The sequence below is a fragment of the Saimiri boliviensis genome, chromosome 6, assembly GCF_048565385.1.
Source record: "Saimiri boliviensis isolate mSaiBol1 chromosome 6, mSaiBol1.pri, whole genome shotgun sequence".
NCBI lineage: Eukaryota > Metazoa > Chordata > Mammalia > Primates > Cebidae > Saimiri > Saimiri boliviensis.
Window position 1 is genome coordinate 12437138 of NC_133454.1, and position 25694 is coordinate 12462831.

General features: G+C 35.5%; 1 protein-coding gene across 3 annotated transcripts in view; it reads left to right on the plus strand.

Annotated features, from left to right (window-relative positions):
- Window positions 1-8076, plus strand: part of NOX4 (NADPH oxidase 4) — a 152569-nt gene extending 144493 nt beyond the window's left edge. For all 3 annotated transcript variants that reach the window (XM_074400356.1, XM_003935083.4, XM_010345653.3), the window contains one exon: window positions 5860-8076. In XM_074400356.1, coding sequence (XP_074256457.1) covers window positions 5860-5980 — 121 coding nt within the window. In that variant the 3' untranslated portion in view covers window positions 5981-8076. The remainder of the gene's footprint in view (window positions 1-5859) is intronic.
- Window positions 8077-25694: the final 17618 nt, after the last annotated feature.

Genomic DNA, 25694 nt, shown 5'->3' on the forward strand with positions numbered 1-25694 from the left:
ACATTTAGGTACTGCTCTACAAAAACTAAAAGAATTAATTTACTTTCCACATGTATATGACAGTCATTCTTCTGTTGCCTTTTTAAATTCAGAAAATGAATTATGCGATGGTATGATATGATCATGGAAAGCGAAGGAGCTTTTGGAGTCAACATGCCTTCATCTTTATTTTACAAATGAAGAAGCTAGGACTTCAAAATATAACGATTTATCAAAAGCTAGTCAATGAGCCAGAATGCAGATATGAACGCTAACCTCCTGACTGCAAGCTCATTGTGCTTTACCACAGGACATAGTCAGCTTGTCGCAGATAAAGAGTAGCAATCTTATTTTACCATGCTCCCTTTAGCTGGGAGGGAGGGAGGTGCTGCATATTCAATATGCATATTCATATTCATTCATATCCTGTATTCACTATGAATGCTGCAGCAATTTCTTTGAAATAGAGATATTCTAAATATTATGTTGTAAACCATTTAGGGTTTAATAACATATCAGAAAATTATTTGTTATATCTAGCCCAAATTTGGTTTCCTATTGTTTGTAATTAAAATGTATATCATGCTTTGAGCTGTGAAGTTTATGCATTATGCAAAGAGAGAAAGAAAAGTTGAACTTTACTGGGCTTTTTGAGTAGAGAATTACTACTCTGGGATTGAGTGAAATGTTTGAGATTACTTTATTTTACTGCCTTGTAATCTTCTCAAACAAGACAAGTTAAGAATAACTAGGTTTAGTGTCTCACATTTACAACTGTGACCTTGAGTCAAGTGACTCAGCCCTTCTGGATCTGTAATACAAAGAGTGAATAAGCTCTTTGGAGTAATTAAGTTCTCATTACTTAAGATTCTGCATTTACAAGTCTACACGAAAACAAGTACGAATATTTATGGAACTTGTTTCTAGTATCAACCCCGCAAACCACATTTTCTACTTAGTCCCCAAATCTACCTCGACCCATCCCATCAAAGATTATGCAGACAAATCTCCAGATAATCGTTGAATTGCAGCACTCTAATGAGAATTTAGTACAAATAAATTGCAAAGATTCCTTGCAGAATTCAGAAAAAAAAAAAGTAAGATATCATTAAGTTAGTGAGAGTGACATTAGGGAATTCCTGAAATCACACACATATACACAAAGGATATCAGAATTAAAATGGTTAATAATTGTAAATGAAACTTTAAAAAAAAAGCTAAAAAATCATGATATCCTGGGTAATTTAAAAAGAATGATTTTTATTATCGTTATTTATTTTATAATTAATATTTGATTTTATTATTATTTAAGAAGTACCTTTAGGAAATCTGTAAAACTTGCTAAGCTGACTCTATAATTGCCCAGTCAAAGGCAATCAACAAAATAATGGTATCCTATTGTCGTCATACAGTGTTGACGGAAAGTTTATACAAAAAAACAAAATGGCTCAGTTCTCCTTTCATTTTAATGGAAGCTACATTATGGTTTCAATAATAATTTAAATTGTATTAAGTATAACATCATTTATTTTCATGTATTTTTATTTATTTTGCTCACTTTGGGTTTAATTACCTTTTTCTTTTTTCTTGTTTCCTAAAATGGAAACATAGGTCATTGATTTCAGATCTTTTTTTCCTAATAAGAGAGTTTAATGCTACATGTTTTTCTCTAAACACCACTTTTGCTAAATAAATTTTGATTTGTTTGTTTGCATTTTCATCTCATTCAAAATATTTTTTATTTTTTATGTTATTTTTTTCTTTGACCCATGAGTTATTTAGAAATTTTTAATTTCCAAATATGCAGGAATTTTCCAGATATCTTTTTGTTCTTAATTTCTAGTTCAATTGAGATTTGATCTAAAAACAAACTCCTTGTGATTCTAATTCCTTAAAAGTATTGACACCTGTTTTATTGCCCAGAATATGTTCAAGCTCAGTGAACGTTCCATATTCACTTAAAAAGAATTTGTATTCCATGATTGTTAGATAGAGCATTCTATAAATGCCAATTAGTTCCAATAGGTTAATAGTGATGTTCAAGTTTTCAATATACTTGCTGAATTTCTGTCTGCTTGTATTAATTACTGAGAGAAGAGTATTGAAATCATCAACTATAATTATGAATGTATCTGTTTTTGCAGTTCCATCAATTTTTGCTTTACGTATGTTGAAGCTTTTTAGTTTCAGTGTTTAAATCATTTACATTTAATTTAATGAAAATATGGTTAGGTTTAAATCTGGCAGTTCACCATTGCTTTGTGCTTATCTATTCATTTTATTTTGTTTTTCTACCTTGATTTGGGCTGAGTATTATTAATGATTCCAGTTTTCTCTGATATTAGCTGTACCTCTGTATTTTTTTTTCTTTTTAGTAATTGCTTTAGGTCATTGATTTCCAAACTGCATTTTTTTGACTAGCAACAATTCGAATCTTGTTAGAAAAGCAAATTCTTGAGCCCTATCCAAGGTCTGCCAAGTCAGAAACTGTAGGGATGGGGAGACCTAGCTCTTTGTGTTCTATGAAGTCTCTCAAATGATTCTTATGAGGCCAAAATTATTGAAACATTGTTCTAGGTTTACAGTGTACATCATTAGCTTATCACAGCTTATTTTATTTTTTATATTTATATTTATTTTTTAGTTTCTCTGTTGCCTAGGCCAGAGTGCAATGACAGGATCATGGCTCCCTGCAACCTTGAATTCCTGGGCTCAAGAGCTCTTCCCACCTCAGTCTCTTGAGTAGCTAGAACTACAGTTGCACACCACCATGCTCAGCTAATTTTTAAAATGTTTTATAGGAATGGGATCTCACTATGTTGGCCAGGCTGGTACTTTGAATAATGTAACACTTCAGGTACTTCCATTTACTTCCATCCTTTTGCTATTGTTGTCATTCATCTTACATATACATATGTTATAATTCTCATTATTAGTATTTTTGTGTTTAACATCAAGCATATATTAAAAAGATGAGAAATTAGAAAATACATATTTATTTTATATTTACTCACAGATTTTATTATTTTGGTGCTCTTCTTTCCTTTGATTCGATTCAAATGTCCATCTAATTTAATTTTTCTGCTTCTTGAGGAGTTTTCTTTAATATAACTTACAGTGCTGGTTAGCTGGCAATAAATTCAGCTTGTGTTTGTATAAAAAGATTATATTCCATCTTTATTTCGGGAAAAAAAAACCTTTGGCATAACAGTTTTTTGGTATCTGATAGTTGATGTCTTGTTTTATATTTTTAGTACTTTGAAAATACCACTTTGTTGCTTTCTGGCTTGCATGGTTGATGGCAAGAAGTCATGTTCATTCTTATATTTCTTTCTTATATTTTCTATTGATGATTTGTAATGTGTCTTTTCCCCCAGCCTGTTTGGTTTTATGTTTTTCTTTTTGTCAATCGTTTTAGCATTTTATTATCAATTGCCTTGGTACAGTTTTTTTTTGTATTTATTGTCCTTGAAATTTATGAGCTCTTTTAATTTTTTTCTTTTCCCTTGGTCTTTTGTCATGTTGGACTGCAATTACATGTATTTTCAACTAGTTGATAGCGTCCCATGAGCCACTGATGCTCTGTTCGTCTTCTTCTTTTTTTTTTTTTTTTTTTTTTTTTTTTTTCTATTTTTGTTCTCTGTGGGCTTCAATTTGGATAGATTCTAATGCTCTTTCTTCAAGTTTACTTTTTCTTTGACAATGCCTATTCTTTTATTAACTCATCTAGTGTATATATCATTTCAGATACTGCATTCCTTCTCTAGAATTTATGTTTGGATCTTTAAAAATATTTCATTTATCTTCTCATCATGATGATGCTTTTCTTTGAATATATGAAGCCTGTGTATCCTAACTGTTGCAAAGACCATGTATATCTGTCCTTTCTGTCATTCTGGGCCTTTTTCTATTGAATGTTCTTTCTCCTTGTATTAGTTTGTCAGAGCCACCATAGCAATATACGAAAGACTGGGTGGATTAAACAGAAATTTATTTTCTGGTTGTTCTAGGGGCTGGAAGTTTAAGATCAAGAAGCTGGCAGAACTGGTTTCCTGAGATCTCTCTCCTTGACTTGCAAATGGCTGTGTTCCCAGTGCTTCTTCACATGGCTTTTTCTCCATGCATGCACATCCCTGGTGTCTTTTTTTGTATTTGAATTACTTCTTATAAGTTCACCATTCAGACTGGATTAGGTCCTATCCTAGCAGCCTCATTTTAACTTAAATTGCCTCCTTAAAAGCCTTACCTCCTAATACAGTCACCTCCTGAAGCACTGAGGGTTAGGGCTTCAACCTATGGGTTTTGGAGGGGCATACTTCAGCCCATAACACTCTAAGTTATAGTTTATATTTTCTTACTTTTTGCATTCCTGATTTTTTTTAAATTAAATTCTGTACATTTTAAAGTTTAAATATTAGATGCCAAATATTGATTGATTTATTTACTTAAATAGTGTTGGACTTGTTTTGGCATGCAGTTATGTTACTTGGGTTCAGGTTGATCTTTACAAGGCTCACTTCTAAGATTTGTTAGTGCAGGTCCAGAGCAGCCTTCTGTCCAAGGCTAATTTTACTAATATCCTCTGTACTCCGTGCAAATAAGGTGACACCTTTCTAAGACAACAACCCATTGCCCATGTATTTATAGGAGTTTCTATTATGGAGGGTGTGAATACAAATTATTTGCAGACCTGTGTAAAGTCTGGCAATTATTTGAATTTTTGATCTCTGATAGCTCTCCTTTCATGAAGTTTCTTCTCATATACAAACAGATTATTAATCAACTGAAGACTTGAGGTTTCTCCTCTACCAATGTCCGAGGCTTCTTTCTGTGATCTCCCTTCCCTTCCATATTCTGCTCCACAAATTCCAGCTGTTTTGGCCTCAGTGAACACCATTCTTTCCCCTCAGTGTAATCATCAATCTTTGCCTGAGTTTCCCCTCTCTGTGCTGCAGCTGTAGATGTAGATTGCCTCCAGGCCATAAGCAGAGACAGTGACTGGACTTAGCTTATTTTCTTTCCTTTTCTCAGGGATTATAGCTCCATGCTACCTATTATTCAGTGTCTGAAAATACTTATTTCATATATTTTGTTTGCTTTTTTCTAGATTTTTAATGTAAGGGGGTATATCTAGTCCCTCTTACCCCACCATGACTGCAAGTAAAATTCTGTTTTCATAGCTTTTAGTTTCATGTTTTTTAAGGTAAAAAGTTTGAATAAAATATTTTTTTCAGTATTTACTGTTAATTTTTAGTACCAATTTTAATGGATTCAGTGCCTTTTATTCACACTGATTATTCTAAGATAATTAAGAAATACTGGAGTTTTCAAGATATGATATAAAATATTAATCATTTTGACTTCCAAAGAAGAATCAAATGCAAATCAACAAACTTGGGAGGAAGGTCAATTTGAAATATTTTCATTTGGTGAGATTTATTTAGTCTATTTGTTAGAGATATGTCTTATTTAACTACTAAATTTTATGTTAGAGAATAATTAAAGCTGCTTGGCATTTGTTGCCATTATTGCAATGCATACATAAGAAACAATTAGATGAATATGTTTTTTTGTTTACTGTGAATATAAATTAGTCACTTAAAATTATTATTTCAAATTGGTAATATCTTTTTTCTTTCCTTCCTTATTCATCAGCGCTTTTGGAAAGCCATGTAGGAACTTTAGATAACTATGTGTAAAGTGTCTAATAATAAAGAAGAATTTACGTTGTTCAGTGTGGACTGAACATCTATTTAGATGTCAGCTGATTAGCAGTTGACATCTATCAACTGCTGACTTTAAACCATGCTCATAAAGCATACTTGTTATGTTCTGTCTAATTTTACACCTGACTTTCTATTTTGCCCTCTCTTGTTCTAGGAAAACAGTTGGTGTTTTCTGTTGTGGGCCCAATTCACTATCCAAGACTCTTCATAAGCTGAGTAACCAGAACAACTCATATGGAACAAGATTTGAATACAATAAAGAGTCTTTCAGCTGAAAATCTTCACCCTGAAGCAGGACTTTAAGGAAGGAATGAGTGCAATTTCTAAGACTTTGAAACTCAGTAGAATCAAACAGCTGTGTTATGCCAAAGAGTAGCAAGGTTTTCTTATTTATGATTATTTAAAATGGAAACGTGAGAATGTGGTAAGATGACAGGTCACATTACATGTTTAATCTGGAAACCAAAGAGACCCTGAAGAATATTTGATGTGATGATTCACTTCTCAGTTCTCAAATTAAAAGAAAACTATTAGATGCACACTGTTGATTTTTATGGTGGATTTAAGAACTCCCTAGTGAGGAGCTGAACTTGCTCAATCTAAGGCTGATCATCTTGTTCCTCTTTATATTGCTTTTGGTTGAACAAATGCAAGATTGAACAAAATTAAAAATTCGTTGAAGCTCAAATTCCATTTTCTACGTTGTATATAAACAGAGTAGCTTTAATTTGCAAGCACTCCAGGCAAATATATTAGATGTTTGGAAACACAGCACAAGACTCTATTGATACGGGTACTTTGTGTCAATATCTAATTGTCTCTACTATTTATGCTAATACCTCTATTTGATATCGGTAGACTATATGCTAACTGAACCTTCCTCAAGTGTTGTTATAGTATCTAATTTTATATATATTTTTCTTTTTATTCCTCTCTCTAGGGAAATATGCCTTCCTTTAGCATGCATTAGACATAATGATTTAATAGGTCCTTTTCATCTTTAATTTATTTAATCTATCACTATTGCATGGAAATGAAAATATTCCTACTATAAATTATAAAGGGACACATATATACCAATAAGATTTTCCTTTTTCAGCATTTTTTATTTGTCTTTATTATTATTATTTCATTTTTTTCGCAGGTACGATTTGTCTTGGGCTGTAGCCACTTAGGATACTTACTTAATTTGCACTTTGAGACCAAAGGACATTATGTCTGTCAGTAGGCACTGAATATAAGATTTATCTCCTTTGTCACACATTGGTTTATGATGGAGATATTGAAAGTATAGTCACATTCCTGAACAGTGAAACCTGTATTTTACCTTCTACATAAAAGGAAATATGGTATTCTTATTCAGATGTAAGTTTATAATCTAGAATATTATTGTTGCACTTTTTGGTATCCTGAGTTTCCATAGGGAACTATTGGGTTTAAAGTCACTGTTGGAACTACACTGTGTGATCTTATCAGTTTCTGTTCCTTGTCTATCATATTCTTGGCTTCGAACAATATTCCCCATTACTATCTTAAGAATTAAGGGATTCATATGGTTTAATGATTTTATTTGGGAGTCAACTATCAATTTCTATCAAATATAACACATTGCTGAGATCAGCAGTGTGACTTGCCTTGCCATTGTTAAAATGTTACATAAAACATAACATGGTAGATGCAACTGTCATTTTTTGCTATAATTCATCCATAGCAATCAAGCATGCTAACCCATATTGAATGGTATTTACTTGTTGATATTTCTTCCTTTCCTTAGAATTCTCATCTCTTTGGAAAGAAGATGAATCCACAGAAGTGATGGGAAATGTGCAATGCTCATGCAGATTTAGCTCTGAAGGCATATTTAATAATCAGTATGTCTTGACAACATTTTCTAGATTGAAAAGAATTTTTATGAAAATGTGTAACAGAAAGAACTAGTAGAAACTTTGAGTTAGTACAGGCTCCATGTCCAATACTGATTCTATACTGATCATAATTTATTTATGTGATTACATTAAGGCACCTAATTTCAATAAAACAGGTAGAAGATTTTTCAAAAGAAAGATGATGTTTCAAAGCCAGTCTGCCATTCTAGATGAGACTCCTGGCTTATTTAAGTTCCAGTAGGTGTTCAAATGTTAAATGTTAACATAGGTCCTTTTTGCTTCTACAGGGCTTCCTTCATCTTGCATGTTTAAGAGAACTTTGTTTTATTTTGAGGAATTATTTCTCTGGGGACATTTCTTAAAATATAAGCCTTAAAGTCACCAATTTTAATAGCAATAAATGTTAAAATTGAAATGGTATCCTTGAAATTTCTGTAAGCTCACTCTAACTTTGAAACAAATAAAGCCTCAACATTTGTTCACAAGACGATGCAAGTTTAAGAAAAACACTCTACTTGTCAGGAATTAGCATTTGAGTGTGCACTAGCATGAGAAGCCTTAGGAATTAGAGTTCTGGAATTTTCCATGTTACAGTCTAATGGTGTGACTAAAGCAAATTACTTCTCATACATAGATTAAAATGTATCGTTTGGATTAGATCAGTAATTATTAATTTTTTGGATAATGCATCTTTTGGAGAATCTGATTAAAATGCATAGTATGACATATAGCACATCCCTATAATTTTGGGGAACCTACAAACACGATCCAAAAACAGGGTGCATGAGCAGAAAGACCTATAGCAATAGCAAAATGATTCATACTTACACATTTATACATACATGCTACATACATACATACTTTTGAGACTTCATTTGCTTTTTTAAAAATTTCAGGTCCAAAGTGAAATGCTTGATGGTTCTTCATTTAGTGACTTTAAAATGCCAGTAGGGTCACTGTGGTAGTATAGGCATTTAAAACAACAATAGCAAAATGGCTATTGCTATAGGTCTTTCTACTCATACACCTCTTTTCTTTTTCTTGCCTTTTCTGAGACAGGGTCTTCCAGCCAGACTGGAGTACAGTGATGCAATCTCGGTTCACTGCAACTTCTACCTCCTGAACTCAGGTGATCCTCCCATGTCAGCCTACCAAGTACCTGGGACTACAGGCACATGCCACCACACCTGGCCAATTTTTGTACTTTTAGTAGAGACGTGGCTTTAGCCATGTTGGCCAGGCTGGTCTTGAACTCTTTGGCTAAAGTGATCCTCCCACCTTGGCATCTCAAAGTGCTGGGATCACAGTTGTGAGCCACCACACCTGGCCCAAACTATCAATTTGTATAGGGTTGTGCTAAAACATTTATTTTGTGGACAAGGGCATTCTCGTTATATGTTCCCAGAGAATCCTACAGGACTTTCCATCATTTTTAATCTTGCTGGATTTCCTGATTTATGCAAGGGAAGGCTATGATTTTTACACATAAATAATTCTAAAAAACTAAGATTCATACATAACACATTCATACAACCCTATTTAGTGCCATGTGGAAAATAAGATACTGAGTGCTAATTCCAGATTCAGATTCAGAAAGTCAAACTTTTCTTACAAATCTGTCTTATTTTTCTAAATTTCTTAGTCTTCTATGTTTTGCCTATGAAAATCCATTTTCATGTACATGCGTACATTTGGGACTTCATTTGCCTTTTTAAAAATTTCAAGTTAAAAGTGAAATGCTTGCTGGTTCTTCGTTTAGTGACTTTCAAATGCCAGTTGGGTGACTGTGATAATAGGCATTTCAAACAGCAACATAAAAGCAGTGTAAAGAAGGAACAGGGTGAATCGATTTGATCTACACAGCCATGTGATTTATAAACGCACAAATTCGTGTTTACTTGGAGCGTTCACACTGGATAATGGATTTAAATTTTGAGGCCATTGTTAAAGAGACTCACTGGAGGCAAATGGACTGTTGTCATTAACAGATAATGCAGGTGATGAAGAATATTCGTTATATAAAAGAGAAGAAATTTTAAGAAAAAAACTGTTTTCTTTCTTAAGGATGATTATATAAGCCAAAAGGTGAGTTTTCTTAACAAACCAAAGGGAAGATTTTTAAGTTGCTGTTCACTTCAAGCAGTTTCTATTTTTTGTGCTACGTAGGACCTTTTCATATCCAGTTACATTACTGAACATAAAATATCGAAGGTCGGAGTAGTCTTATTTTACTATTGGAAAAACAGACCCAAATTTGCTTCAAGTCATCTGTTGAGTTTGTAACAGAACGGAGACTGGTGCTCAAATTTTTAAATCTCTTCTGTTGAAAGACTCTTCACCTCCCCCATGAAATCTTCATCTAAGAAAAACATCTTGCCCTGTGAGTTTGAATCTCCCATTAAAGCTTATTTAGTACCACATGGAAAATAAGATACTAAGTGTTAATTCCAGATTCAGATTCAGAAAATTATACTTTTCTTACAAATCTATCTTCTTTTTCTAAATTTGTTAGTCTTATATGTTTTGCCTATGAAAATCCATTTTCATATACCTGTTTTTAAGTGTGATAGTTGTGCTAAAGGGATTGTGTTCTTCAGAGTTTTACATTGGAAAAATCTGTAGTAGTGTAGTTTCTTGGAAATGCTAATACTATAATTTTAAATTGAAGTTCATAGATGAAATCATAACGTCACCAGCTATCTAACCACCCAGGAAAAGTTGGTGTCAAAACAAATGACTGTTGTTCACTTCATTACTCACATGACCATAACTCACTTTTTGTCCAGGAGAAGAGTCAGCCTTTTGTAAACTAGTGAGACAGGAGGAAATAAATGAAATCTAGTGTAATGAGATTGGCATTTACTTCAGCCCCTTCAGGGCAACGAGAACTCACTGTTATTTCTCTTCTAAATATCCTCTCTATTGCCCTAACTTTATTATTCTATTCTGTATGACTCTTTATTCTATTCTATACTATTATATTCTTTATTCTCAAAGGACAGAATTGCAAAGACTAGCTAAACTAAGGTTTCCAAAGAGAAAATGCAGAAAACATCTAATACTTAGCAAAGAAAGGTTTATTAAAACATAATAGAGAAAAAGGCCATGTAGATCTTTTATTAAACTTAGCAGAAAGTTTAATGTGGTTTTAGAACAGAGACCAACAATCTGATGCTAAGTGTTAAAATTCACATTTCAGAAATAGTAAGGGCAAGAAACATGTCATAGGAGGAAAACTAGGAGGAAGAAAAGATATCAGAGAAAGCAAAATTATTTAACACATCAGAACATAATAATGCTTTTCTTTTTACAACTCAAAAGAGGCTCAAATATATGGCAAACTGGCTATTACTCTGATTTGGAAGAATGTAAAAAAATGTGATGTTTGGCCAGATTTTAGGAAAGCTTTCACATTTTCACTGACATTAGAAATTTAGCAAGAAGCTTTATTTTAGGTTAAAATTATATCTAGGTTCTTTAAGAAATAAAGCATTGATGAGCTGCTATTTGACCTAGAGAAGAACCTGACACTTAGATGAGAGCCAGCACTGCGAAATATTCTAATATACATAGCAATAAACAAGGCCAGGATGCCATGCATTGCTCTAGTCACGTACACAATGCGTTAAAACTGTCATTGCAAGGTCATATTTCACAATCCTTATGTTTCCACCCAGGGAATGCAAACCTTCTTAATAATTGCAGCCGTTGAGAAACAGATGTTGTCTCTGTTGTATCATAAGTGTATCTGTTCATTCATATCAGCATATTCACTTGAACTTAGTATCACTTTAGTATGACTGTGTAACTCATTTTAGTGTCCAGAAACATCCACAGTGCATAAAATGGGAGCTTTGCTTACTTGCTTAAAAATTTACTGCAGCCAACACATTGGCTAAAGACAAAGCTGTTAAATTTTCTAGGTGTTTCTCTGCAGTGGAACCTCAAAGGAATGTAAAATACCTTCTTACCACATATACGTTGGAACATGACCTGGGACATACCCTGCACTCTGTGATTAGATGTGCTGCACAATTTATTCTTTAGATTCCCAGGGACTATAAGGTTTAGGAAAATACAATCTCTTGAGTCAGCTTGGCATCTCTACTGGCAGAACCGGGTGCCCACCAGGTACAATTACACCTTTATTTAAAGATGACAGTTGTCTTGCTCTCCGAAAGGCATTAGCAGAAGCTTACCTTTTGGTTTCTCTTCTCATTAAAATGTGTTTTAACATCAAAGGTGGGAAAAGTAGAAATCACTTTAAAAATCAGGCATACAATTGGATGGCATGCTGCTCCACCCTGAGAGTGTGCCAGTGTTCCCATTCTATTCGGCCACATCCAATGGTGATGGAGTGAATAGGCTTCTGAGAGAGAAATCCAAAAATGTGGAGCCTTCATCCCTAAAATATACTAGACTACTTACATAAAAATGGGAATAATATCTACCTCTGCTTAATGGACAGGGATACAGTGTGGCAAAAACGTGGAGAAGGGGAGGAGAAGTGCGGTAAAGAGAGAGATTTCCTAGGTAAATCTTTCTCCCTAGGTTTTGTATAACAGGGTAAACATCGTTGTAAGAAAGTAAAACTCAGGCTTTTATGAGTCGCAGTCCGTTGTACCTGAAAGACTGATTCTTTAATTTTATTTTCTAGGCAAGTAGAGAAACACCTACAGCAAACCAGCAGCACTATCTGTCTTTGTTCTGCTCCCGACAAAGAAAGTCTCTTGTTAAATCTAGTCTATGCTTTCTGAATTCCCCTTATACCATAGTCGTCGTATAAGTCTACTTAAAGTGATTTCTAATAGAGTGGTTTTCCTCAAAAGCTTTAAACACAGGTGACATGATGTTCAGCAACAATGCAAATCGCCAAGAATGTGTTAAAGACTTGAGGTCCTCTCCCACGAGCCCCCAAGTCTATATGAGGGGCTAGAGCACAAGTGCTCAACGACTTTCTTACTTGCATATTATCAAGTGTGAGATTGTCCTCCGTGAGTGTCCTTATTCATACTAAGGAGTATGACAGTTTTTTTTCCTTTCTGCCCCTTTTTGAGGTCATGGGTATTTTTAAAAATTTATTTTTTGATTGACAAAACCGGCATATTTTATGGTGTACAACATGATGTTTTGATGTATGTATACTTTGTAGAATGGCTAAATCAAGCTAATTAGCATATTCTACAGGCATTTTTGTTGCTGTTGTTGCTATGGCTACCAGCGTTGCTTAAAGATTTTTATTTTATTCAGCACATCACAATCTTACTCTTTTGAAATTTTCAAATTATGTAAAATAAAGAATAATAGTAGAGATACTATCAGGTGCACCTGGTATTTACCAAGGTGGGATATGAGCCATTTGCCATAAGCCCTGTCCTGGAGACCAGTGTTTTCATACCATCTGAAAACTGCTTTTCCCATTAGTAAAATGTAGATCAGACTTTTTTCTAGAAATATTGTCTGAGAATAATTATATTTTGTGTTTCTATGTTGACTTTGACTCTCAGTAAAGATGATAATTTTATAGTAGAAAGGATGACTAAAAATGCTTCAATAAACAGATAGAGTAAGATATGCCTATGCTATATTAAGTTGAAATGCCTTCCTGCATCAGCAGCATGAAAATATATTTGCTGGCTGGGCATAGTGGCTCATGCCTATAATCCCAGCACTTTGGGAGGCTGAGGTAGGCAGATCACCTGAGGTCAGGAATTCAAGGCCAGCCTGACCAACATGGTGAAACCCTGTCTCTACTAAAAATACAAAAATTATCTGTGCGTGGTGGTGCATAATTGTAATCTCAACTACTCAGGAGGCTGAGGCAGGAGAATCTCTTGAAGTTGGGAGGCGGAGGTTGCAGTGAGCTGAGATCGAGCCATGGCACTCCAGCCTGGGTGACAAGAGCAAAACTCTGTCTAAAAAATAATAATTAAAAAAAAAGTTTTTAAAAAGAAAATGTATTTGCTTCAGAATACAAGGCATTTTATTATTGATGTTTCTAAACCTATGCTCTTTACATTAAATTATTAGTCATTATTTTGTTTAAGAGTCATTCTTGGATTAAATTAGAGCTCTGATTAACAAAGGTTTTAGAAGTAGTTACTTGTTATGTAGGGTTTAAGTAGGTTACTTCACTATGTGGTACTGCAATTTTTTGATCAATTCCTACCACATTGCAGTCTTACAAGTGATTTATTTTCAAAGAGCCTGCTTTCCTGAGATGGTGTCTTGCCCCCTGTATTTGGCCAAGCTGTCAAACATTCTGTAATGGGCATTTTAAAAGGTCAAGTTCAAATGCATTTAAAAGGCAAGATTAGCAGTTACGTGCTTGCTTTCCCTACCAGCACTATTTGCTTTGTGTCACAATGGGGTCATGAGTGCATGCTTTAATCGCGCTAGTGTTATAAAATTACTCAGCAGTAGCTAGTGAGAGAAGAACACAGAAAATAATTGGGGAAAAAATATTTGAAAGATGCACAAATCAGTGAGGCATTGATGCAAATCTCAATTCTGAAGACTAAAATTTCCTCAAAATTGTCTTCCTTTATTCGTATTGATTCACCTGTCTGGAATGTGTTTCCTAGGGCTAAAAAAATATGAAAATGTGTGACAGCACAAGTTTCTTATCAGACTTGTTATTAGGTAAGAAAATCTCTGAGAAATCTTTTTAAGTGTCATGTTGCAGAGGCCATGTTTGCAACTTGCTGATAAATATATAATCAACTGGGAGATGTAAGCATATAGGCCAAAATTGGCTTTGCATTTCAGATACAGACTCAAAGTATTGTGTGGAAAAATACGCTTTAGAGTAACTGCTAATTATGACAGATTTCACACGCACATGCATTTTGATAAGGTGATTTCTGAAATTAAATTTTTGTTTTATTTTGACAAAAGACTTTAATGAGAGGTTTTGACTGGTAGACAAAGTCAGGTTTCAAGATTTTTAAATAGCCTCTGTGCCTTGGGTTTCTCTTATAGTGATGGTAGAAAGTGGTTCGTTTAGTTATTTATTTTAAATCTCTAATGGGATACTTGAAAAATACTGAGGGGCATAGTTACCTTGTAACTTCCAAAGCAGGTTGAAACAAAATATCTAGTAATATATGTTATAACTATGTGGATACTGTTGTCTCGTCTTTTGAGGCAGTTGCCTTTTTTCTTTAACCCTTGTCTGCCAGCAATGAGAGGAGTGCTTCAAATTAGAACCAACAGACAGAGCCCTGAGAGCCACAGCTGTACCCCGAAACTGTACTATGACTACATCTTTTCTTTTTTTCTCTAATATAAACTCTTTTCCTCACCTATTTCCTTGAACCTAACTTTAACCCTGCACTTTGTTTTTTCTTGTTGGTTAATAACCCAGCTACAGACTTTAGGACCCAAGTTCTAATCCCACACTTGGCAAAAGCCTATTTGTTTGGATTTTTGGATTAATCTCAGCTCTGTGTTTGTCTCTTCCCAATTCAGCACTTGAATTAACCTTTTATCCTTGATTATGAGTTTTTCTTTGCCCCAGGGCTTAGAGGAGTCATTAAGGTGCTGGCCCTTCCCAGTCACTGCCCTTCTGTGCCCATGGTTGCTATAGCTCCTTGAAATGCAGAATCCCGTGACTTTATGGTAGATAGAGGTTCTTCGTGTGAAGTCATGTTTAAAGTGGAGTCAATTCTCATTATTTATGGTAGTTTTGTTCTATAAAGTTACCACACAGACTGAATTAGTGAATAGCAAACCGTTATTCTCAGATAGGCTTTTCTGAGCCTCTGATCAAATTTCCATCAGCCTTTTAATATATAATCTTGTATATGTGTGTTTCTCTTTTTTTTTGAGACGGAGTTTTGCTCTTGTTACCCAGGCTGGAGTGCAATGGCGCGATCTCGGCTCACCGCAACCTCCGCCTCCTGGGTTCAGGCAATTCTCCTGCCTCAGCCTCCTGAGTAGCTGGGATTACAGGCACGCACCACCATGCCCAGCTAATTTTTTGTAGTTTTAGTAGAGACGGGGTTTCACCATGTTGACCAGGATGGTCTCGATCTCTTGACCTCGCGATCCACCCGCCTCGGCCTCCCAAAGTGCTGGGATTACAGGCGTGAGCCACTGCGCCTGGCCCATGTGTGTTTCTCTTTAAAGACACCTTATTTAATATATATTGTTGATTCATTAACGTTGAACTTATTCCTGAACAAAGCTTATCATATATGAATGTATGTGCGTGTGTGTATGTGTGTGTGTGTGTGTGTGTATTATCCACAAGACAGGAAGACAGACTTTTATTCTGACAAACTACTTCAATGGGAGGTTTTTAGGAACCATAAACAGAACTGAATTACAATTGGGGCTCAGCTAGGAATATCAGCCTGGGGAGATGAATGCTTGGCTGCTCTTCTCATGACTGCAAATAACAATCAATGTGAAAAAATCACAAGCATTCCTATACACCAATAACAGACTTAAAGAGAGCCAAATCAAGAACGAACTGCCATTCACAACTGCTACAAAGAGAATAAAATACCTAGGAATACAACTAACATGGAACATAAAGGACCTCTTCAAGGAGAACTACAAACCACTACTCCTTGAACTTCATATGGAACCAAAAGAGAGCCCGCATAGCCAACTCAATTCTAAGCAAAAAGAACAAAATGGGAGGCATCACACTACCAGACTTCAAACTATACTACAAGTCTACAGTAATCAAAACAGCATGGTACTGGTACCAAAACAGAGATATAGACCAATGGAACAGAACAGAGGCCTCGGAGGCAATGCCACACATTTACAACCATCTGATCTTTGACAAACCTGACAAAAACAAGCAATGGGGAAAGGATTCCCTGTTTAACAAATGGTGTTGGGAAAACTGGCTAGCCATATGCAGAAAACAGAAACTGGACCCCTTCCTGACACCTTACACTAAAATTAACTCCAGACGGATTAAAGACTTAAACATCTTTTTCAAAAGTGGATTGTGGTAGATGTCATCTGTGTTGGTTGAATTAGCTTTTTCTCAGGTATTCTTTCTTCTCTTAGTGATCTTTCCTGCATTCTACAACCTATCTCATTTCACTGAATCTCATAATTCTAACTTTAACCTAGACAACAGGTTATATTCCTAGGAAAAATAGAATATACCTAATCAGCTGTTCTTTATTATGTTTTTGTAAACTACTAGTGACTAGTTTTTCTGCCAGTCTTTTTTTTTTTTAATTCAGAATAAACATTTTGCCCGAGACAGAAATTTTAGGTCATAAATGACACACTGATGCTGATTCAGGAGCTTTTAGGTTTCTGTCAAGATGATGGCTGATAATTTCTTTCAGTTGACTTTATAGATTGATGTCTTTCTGAATCTATCGTATTCCAGAACTGACCACATAATGTGGTGGTTACAATTTCTTCTGAGACAGACTCTCTAAATTTTAAAGTCACACTGCTTGAGTTAAAATCTTGCCTTCACCAATGTGAGCTCTGTTGAGGTCTGTGAGCGGGGAACTAGGGGAAGGTCAGTGGGGGAGTGGGAAGTTGAGGAAGGATAACATGGCAGAAATGCCATATATACTTGATGGGGAGGAAGGCAGCAAACCACATTTTCATGTATGCACCTGTGCAACAGTCCTGCATGTTCTTCATATGTACCCCAAAACCTAAAACACAATAAAATATATATTTAAAAATATATAAAATAAAAAAATAAAATAAGAACAATTCACAGCTTTAGATTTTATCTATAGGAGAAGGGTTACATGAGTCAATAAGATGTAAGGTGTCTAGGGTCTCAGTAAATTTTACATGCTATTAATAATTTTTTTATTATTATACTTTAAGTTCTGGGGTACATGTGCAGATCGTGCAAGTTTATTGCATAGGTATACACATGCCCTGGTGGTAAGCTATTTTTGTGAATTATTTCAGTATTGCCTATTATTAATACCTTTATGATTTATCATGCTATGGAAGCTTTGATGGAAATGTTCACCATCTGCATCTAAGAACATTGTTTTTTAGAGTCTCTGGAACATTTATCACATCAGCATGCCTTCAACTCCTGCTGAGGATTTTTCTATAATCAGTTCCCACTTCTCAGTGCCACTGTGTTTACCAGTTCGAGTTCTGCATTTCCTTTTAGTTGAAGTATACCTTGTTCAGTGCAACCTGGACTTCTTTTAGAACTACCAGCAGTCCTCACTTTGTGGATTTCCTTGACATACTGAGAGCTAGATCTTATTCTTTTTTAAGCATAAGGTTTGTTTATTCTGTTTTTACTTTATTTGCTTAGATTTAATTTTTTGATGAGTTTGACTTTCTTCTGTTTAATATTTATCCTATTCTTAGTAGGGACCAGATATTTGGGAATATAAATTCTCAAAATTAGTGCAGAATTTGCCTTCATGAAATTTATTATCTAGTGGAAACGAATGCATTGAATTTACTTGCCAAAGTAGTACAAGTAAGGTGTAGAGTAGCATAAAATAAAACTGGAAAGGCAGGCAGGGGCTGAAACAGGAGGTCTTTGTTTAACTGGAGAGAAATGTTAAACTTCTGAAGTGTTATAAGCATCCTTCCTTTGCTTGTTTGCTGTGGTTGTTGTTGTTTTTTAGATGGAGTCTCGCTGTGCCACCTAGACTGGAGTGCAGTGGCATGAGCTCACTATAACCTCTGCCTCCCAGGTTCAAGTGATTCTCCTGCCTCAGCCTCCTGAGTAGCTGGGATTACAGGTGCGTGCCACCATGCCCAGCTAAGTTTTGTATTTTTAGTAGAGATGAAGTTTCACCATGTTGGTCAGGAGGGTCTTGATCTCCTGACCTTGTGAACGGCCCACTTGGCCTCCTAATGGGCTGGGATCACAGGTGTGAGCCACCACGCCCAGCCACAAGCATGGTTACTTTAATTGCTATGTGGATTAGAGGAAGGCAAGTGAGGGAGTTAGAATTAAATCAAGTCGCTATTGCAGTAGTTTCAACAACAGAAGTCTTAGTCTAGAATTCAAATAGAGAGATTGCTGTGATGTGACAGTGAGGACATGTTAGAATGAAGTGAAGACATGCCAAAGTTATTGTATATTGCAGGCAGAAATAAAACTACTCCAAATAGATTAGATATGGAAAGCACAGGGGGAAACTATATCAGAGAAGACTTCCAAGTTTATTGCCTGAGAAATAACCTGGGTACAGGTGCCGTTTATTAAGTTGTGGAAGTTTAGAAGAGAAACTTTGTTTTTCAATAATTTTAGGGATACAAGTAGTTTTTGGTTATGTGGATAAATTGTAAAATGGTGAAGTCTGGGTGTTAAGTGTCCCCATCACCCGAATAGTGTGTGTTATACCCAACAGGTAACTTTTTAAATCAGTCATCCTGTTCCCATCCTCCCACCTTCTGAGTCTCCAATGTCCATTGTACTATTCTATATGCCTTTGTGTAGCATATGGCTTAGCTCTCATTTATTAGTGAGAACATATGGTATTTGGTTTGTTCCTGGGTTATTTCACTTAGGATAATAACCTCCATCCATGTTGCTACAAAAGACATAATTTCACTGGGAGTTGATTTTTAGAATAGTAAGAGTTCACTTTTAGATGTGTGCAGTTTTAATTGCCATAAAATATTTCAGTAAATTTTAAAATAAGCAATTGGGTGTATCAATCAGAAGCTCTAAGATGAAGCTTGGACTAGAGACATAAGCTTGGGTGTCATCAACAATTCTGGAATTTTGGAAAAGAATACTCAAGAAAGAAGTAGAATGCAAAGATGAGAATGATAAGATCGTCCACTTGCAGTGGATGCTCTGTTATACTGAACAGATTGTTCTTTAAGGACCAAAGCACTCATTTCCCAGCTACTGTTGGTGTTGGCTGCTGGTTACTCATAGCTGAGTCCTTCTTCAGGAACTGTGCCCACAGAAGGGAGTCTCTTGCCTGAGTCTCCTGCCTGGTGCAATCATATGCAATGATTAGACAATGTAGGAAAACAAATACTGAAGCTCCTTGCTTTCATGTGGGACAGTTCTAAAAGACCGTCCCAGCTGCAGATAGCTATCGGGAACACCTGAGACTTCTGGGGAACCCAAAGACTGCTGGTGCCAAAAGTAGTCTTAGGACACAGTCTCTGAAATAGGATTTTGTAGCTGGATAATCCACAAGTTAACGGCAATGAAAACTCCATCACTAGTAGTAGTTGGAATATGGATAGCTCCTAGCATGCTATAGTGGGCATTTGTTAAAATCTTTACCAGAATTAACTGGAATGGGCTTAGAGAAGAATTGAATGCACCTGTAACAAAAGCATAATTTGGGGGTTTGGGAAGTTCAAAGGAAGTGACTCTCTTTGAGTGCTATTGATACATTGATATATTGATGCTGAAAAAAAAACAATGAAAGATTAGGGATGATTAAAGTGAATTGTGAACCCAAGGGATCTACAATTTAGGCTGAAGTGTGAAGTTTAATCTTTTGGAAAGTCTTTAAAAAAGGGTTTTGGCCTTCCTTGGTCAAAGAAACCCTCATCTATGCATAATTAATTTTAGCTCATGTCCTTGAGGTTCCAGTCAGCTTGTTATCTTCCCTTCCTGTTTGTCCTACAAAATTCAGACTGGTATAGTCAACTCCTAAAATTGTATGAGACAAATTTCTTATAAAAAGTTTACACATATGCTTATATGTATGTGTGTGTGTTTCTGTGTATTCATATTCCTCCTAGCTGCAGAGCTTCCCATAGGGTCGACTGAGATCTCTACTACATTGTTTTTTCCCTTCCTTCCACATCATACTTCTCTTACTCCCTTAGAGACATTAGTTCTGCAAGCATTTTGCCTTTTCTTCTTTTATTAGTTTCTTTTTTTATTTTGAATTTTTATTTATATATAATCATGGGGTGTAAGTGCAATTTTGCTAAACTGTGGTGTTTGCTACACCACAGTTTCCTTGTGGTGAAGTCAGGGCCTTCATTGCATCCATCTGGAGCAATGTGCACTGTACCCACCAAGAAACCTGCCACCATCCATCCCCCGCCAACCCCGTGGATTCCTCATTGTCCATTATTCTAAACTCTGTGTTCGTATGTACACATTATTAAGCTCCTACTTATGAGTGATGATAAATTTTACAAGCACGTTCTAAAAACCACCTGCATACAAACTACTGCCTTAGAGAACCCTAACTAAGATATCTTTAACATCTAGAGGTAGAAGAGTAGAATCTCTTTTGGAAATGCCAAGAAAGGAAAACCAGAAAGGAAGAAAACGCCTACAGGTGGGTTATTGCTCAGAAACCGTAAGGAAAGAGTGTTCAAGTAGAAGAGAGAATCAAGTAAAATAAGTATGAAAAAAATCATCTGATGCATCAACATAGACACCTTTGGTGACCACGGTAAGGAAAGTTCCCATGGAGAGGCAGAACAGAAAACAAATTGAAGTGTGTTAACTAGTCAGCAGGAGACATAGCGGTAAAGATGATAATCATAAGCAGCCTTATTAAGAGGCTTGGCTATATTAAAAAAAAATAGGGCAAATGCTGAATGGAAACGTGCTATTAATGGAGAATGATTTTCTTTTTTAAGTAAATGTCCGAATGCTGAAGTGTTAAGGACCCTACAGTAAAGAAAGAGTTGAAGACACAGGGAAGAATGAAGAAATCAAATGAAATAAGAACTCAGGGGCTGGGTGCAGTGGCTCACACCTGCAATCCCAGCACTTTGGGAGGCTGAGGCAGGTGAATTATGAGGTCAGGAGATAGAGACCATCCTGGCCAACATGGTGAAACACCATCTCTACTGAAATGCCAAAAAAAAAAAAAAAAAAAAAAAGAGAGAGAGTTGAGCATAGTAACATGCATCTGTACTTGGGAGGCTGAGGCAGGAGAATTGTTTGAACCTGTGAAGCAGAGGTTGCATTGAGCCGAAATCGTGCCACTGCAATCTAGCCTTGCGACAGAGCAAGACTCCCTCTCAAAACAAGCAAACAAAAAAAAGAACAAAAAAACCAATACAACAACAACAAAAAACCTCCGGCAGTTCAGAAGGGTCGCGATTCTAAGCTTACAAAGAGACGGGTCCTCAATAGGAAGGACACCTAATGGCAATAGTGAGTGAGTGAGTGATATAGTTTGGCTGCGCCCCCACCTGAATCTCATCTTGAATTCCCACTTTTTGTGGGAGGGACCCTGTGAGAGGTAATTGAATCATGGGGGCAGGTCTTTCCCATGCTGTTCTCGTGATTTTGAGTAAGTCTCATGAGATCTGATGGCTTTATGAGGCGGAATTTCCCTGCACGAGCTCTCTTTTCCTGCCGCCATCCCCTTAAGGTGTGACTTACTCTTCCTCGCCTTCTGCCAAGATTGTGAGGCCTCTCCAGCCACATGCAACTGTGAGTCCAATTCAACCTCTTTCTTTTGTAAATTGCCCAGTCTCAGGTATGTCTTTATCAGCAATGTGAAAATTGGCTAATACAATAGGAAATAAAAAGATGAATAAAACAAAAATCTAGGAAGTTTGTAGACTTGATGGCCGAAAAATATTTAAAAGCCCACGTCTTATTCATATAATTCAGTGTGTGTTTGCGTGTGTTTGTATATCTGTTACTGTATTTACGTATCTGCACCAAAGCATTTTATATCTTTAAAATGAACCAGCAAAACAACCGAATAATCAAATATTGTTGTCTCAGTTGTTAAGGTGAAGTTTTCTTTCATGATTTTTTTTTTACCTACATTGATCAGTCCTCACCTAATCTAAATTTTTCTGATTTAGTTTATACCAGGGTTCCACAGACTTTTTCAATCAAGGGCAATATAGTAAATACTGTAGGCTTTGGGCCATGTGGTTACTGTTGCAACTACTTAGCTCTACCATTGTAGCATTAAAACATCAATAGACAATATGTAATTTAAATGAATGAGTTTGGTTGTGTTCCGATAAAGCTTCATTTACAGAAACTACTGGCAGGCAGGATTTAGCCCATTAGCCATAGCTTGTTTGCACTTATATTTGCTCGTGTTACCATTTTGCTCAGATTATTGATCACCTCATCTACCTGGTGAACTTCTGGAAATATAATTCACTTATTAGCTTTTCTTTGAAATCTTCTATAGCTCCCCTGCTGATATTGTACCCCTGAAGTATTCATTACATTGCCTCTATAAGACATGAGATATTCCTTTATGATGGTGTTTATAATTTTGTAATGATTTGCTCATAGTCTTGTCCCTCAGAGTACCGTGATTTCCCCGTGAATGGAGACTAAATCTTATTAACATGTGTATCTCTAGCACAGTGCCAAGAGAGAGGAAGTGTCCTTTAAAGACTTGTTCCTTGAATGAATGAGTGAATGATTAAAAGTGAACCATGACTCTTCCACTCAGTTTTTCCTGCTAGGGGATGTTGACCTAGGGTGTGCATTAGGTTCAAACCCAGTATCACATCATAGCGCTTTAATAGCCAACTTTTGTTTATGACCTAGAAGTCTGTTACTTGCATGATTAATAATTCTATGCCTCAAATGTTTCTGTCTTAAAAGTACATTTATCATAATACCATTTTGTTAAACAGGTACATGACCATTCATGATTTTGTGCAATTATTGAAAAACAAAATGTGTGGTTGGTTATATATTTTTTTCTTTGTCCTTAAAACAGGCAACATGATGAATTAACATACTCTATGAGAACATGTGAAATAATAATGAATACTTATGCACTACTGTAAAGGCTTGACATTTTCTCTTCAGGACGTGTTGAGGAGAGTACTATTATTACATGAATTTTAACAATGGCAAAACTGAAGCACACAAAAGTAAGATAACTCACAGAAGGTTATACAGCACATAAGAGATGGAGCCAGGAATCAAATTCATGGAGTCTGACTTGAGATCACACATATGTTAAAAATTTTCTCAAATCTTTAATGCACTTAATGTCACAGCCTATCCCATGTGCAATTCACACGAAGTTAAGGCTCTAACTTAAGGAAATGAGGCTCTTCAGTTTCCATCAAAGAGAATTGCAGCATGTCTCCTTTCTTCTAAGTTCTTTACCTTTTCGCCTTTATTCTTTCTGATGTCATGTTTTTAGACTCTTTTCTTTCCATTTTTAAGTCCACACAGCCCTTTTCAAAAGCACTGTCGCAGTCTGTTAGAAAAGGTATGAAAGTATTCATGTGCTTTGACCCAGAGAACCTACTCCTGGAAAATAATTTAAGAAAAATAAAATGGTATGTGCACCAAGATAGGCATTACCATATTAAACACAACAACCATAGCAACAAAAGCTAAATCAAAACTGTTGAGTAGCAAGGAATTGGTTATTACACTTCAACATAATTGAGTAAAATATAACAATTAAATTTATAATAAGAATCACCTAGGAAGAACTAAATTCAAATTCAAGAAAAATTACCTAAACTACTGAGCAGACATGTAAACTTGGAGAAGTGTTTACCCTATTTCGACCAATTTCCTCTCTTGAGAATATGAATAATACTTATTCTCACGTTGGTAAGAGGTAGATTATTAAAGAGTTTAACATACATGAAAGTGCCTAGCACAGTTCTTTGACTTTCACAACTACCCACTAAATTGTAACATCGTTGTTATTTATTTGTAATTAACAAACTAGAAATCATAAGAATATGCCTTATGATCATGATTATGAAACACAAAATTTGGAAGATGAACATGAAGTTATAAGAATTATTTCTTACATTGCTATTAAGAAAAGAAATCACAAAACAGTAAGATAAACATAAACTATATAGAGTTTTGGTAAGACTTTCTTAAAAAAAAAAACACTTGAATTCTTCCAATATTGTTTTAAATAGCTGAACGATTTGAAAGCTCTTGAGGTCTAAGTGGTTTTCATAGCCAATTTTAATTTTCATTACATTGTTCAAAATGGCAAATGCTTTTGAAAATAAGCAATAGAATGTTTATTAAGAAACAAAAACAAAATTTTTCACATTTGCATTTCAGCAGCTTTCAGCAGGAATCTAATCAGAAGGGGAGTGGAACTTTTGTTCTACTGACATGCCCTCCAAAACAAGCTCACAATAGGTGGCCCCAGCAAGGCCCTTTTTATGATGACAAAGAAATCCCACAAAAATGAAAGCCTATGCAAACAAGGAAAAGGCTAAAAGCATCCACCATTAATGCCAATTGTTAGCCAGTTGGAGAAACTGGCTGAAATAACTTGTACTAATTGCAAATGTAATTTCTGCAGATGTGGAATTATATATTTGACTTGTTGGAAAGGTTGGGTACTAAAAATACATTTTTTTTTTTTCAAAACACAGAAAGATTAAAAAAAGAGCAGCTGCTCATTTCTCTTTTTTTCAACAAAATGTGGCTTATAAGGTAGCAATGCAAAATAAAGCAGAAGCATAAAATGAAGCAATTTATAAAGGCCTCAGCAAAAAACAAAGCCACAGAACATAATGTTGATTATAATTTAAAGAAACTATCAGTGATGTAATTGATTGATTTTCTATGCTATATTGAGAAAACTATGGAATTAAAGTGACGGTGGTTTTATCATAGATGCTGCTTCTGTACAAACAGACACCTCAAGTCTCTAGAGAAACAAAACAGTATTCTGTATTGAGGTGCAGTGATGAAGAAGGGAATTGCCTGTGACAAAGGGAAAAATGACTTTATATGGCTCCCTGTCAATAACAATGACAGTTTCTTAGGTGCACTTTTATTCAAAATGCATTGTAAAATGGTGTAAAAATACCACCCCGGACTAAAATCTTGCCTTCACATCAGTCTTAGATAAGTGACTCACACATAGTTGTTTTTCAGTGTCCACAACTCCTTGGCCCCTGTTAGGTAAGCTAGACTCACCCACACATGTGTGATCTGAGACTTAAAGTGCCCCCAATCACTGTTATTCCTTCTTCAGAATCTTCTACAAACTATTGTGCAAATTTCTTTTCCCATTCCTTCTTGTTCTTCATTTAACTGGTTTAATCCCCATATATAATTGACTCCGATCCTAAGACACCATTGTGAATGATCTGTTGGAAGTCTTTTTTGCTGGATATGTACTAACTTGAGGATATAATCCCTGGTATTTATTGTTTCCTCCCAGAGATTTTCATTGTGTCCATGTGGGCTGCTCCC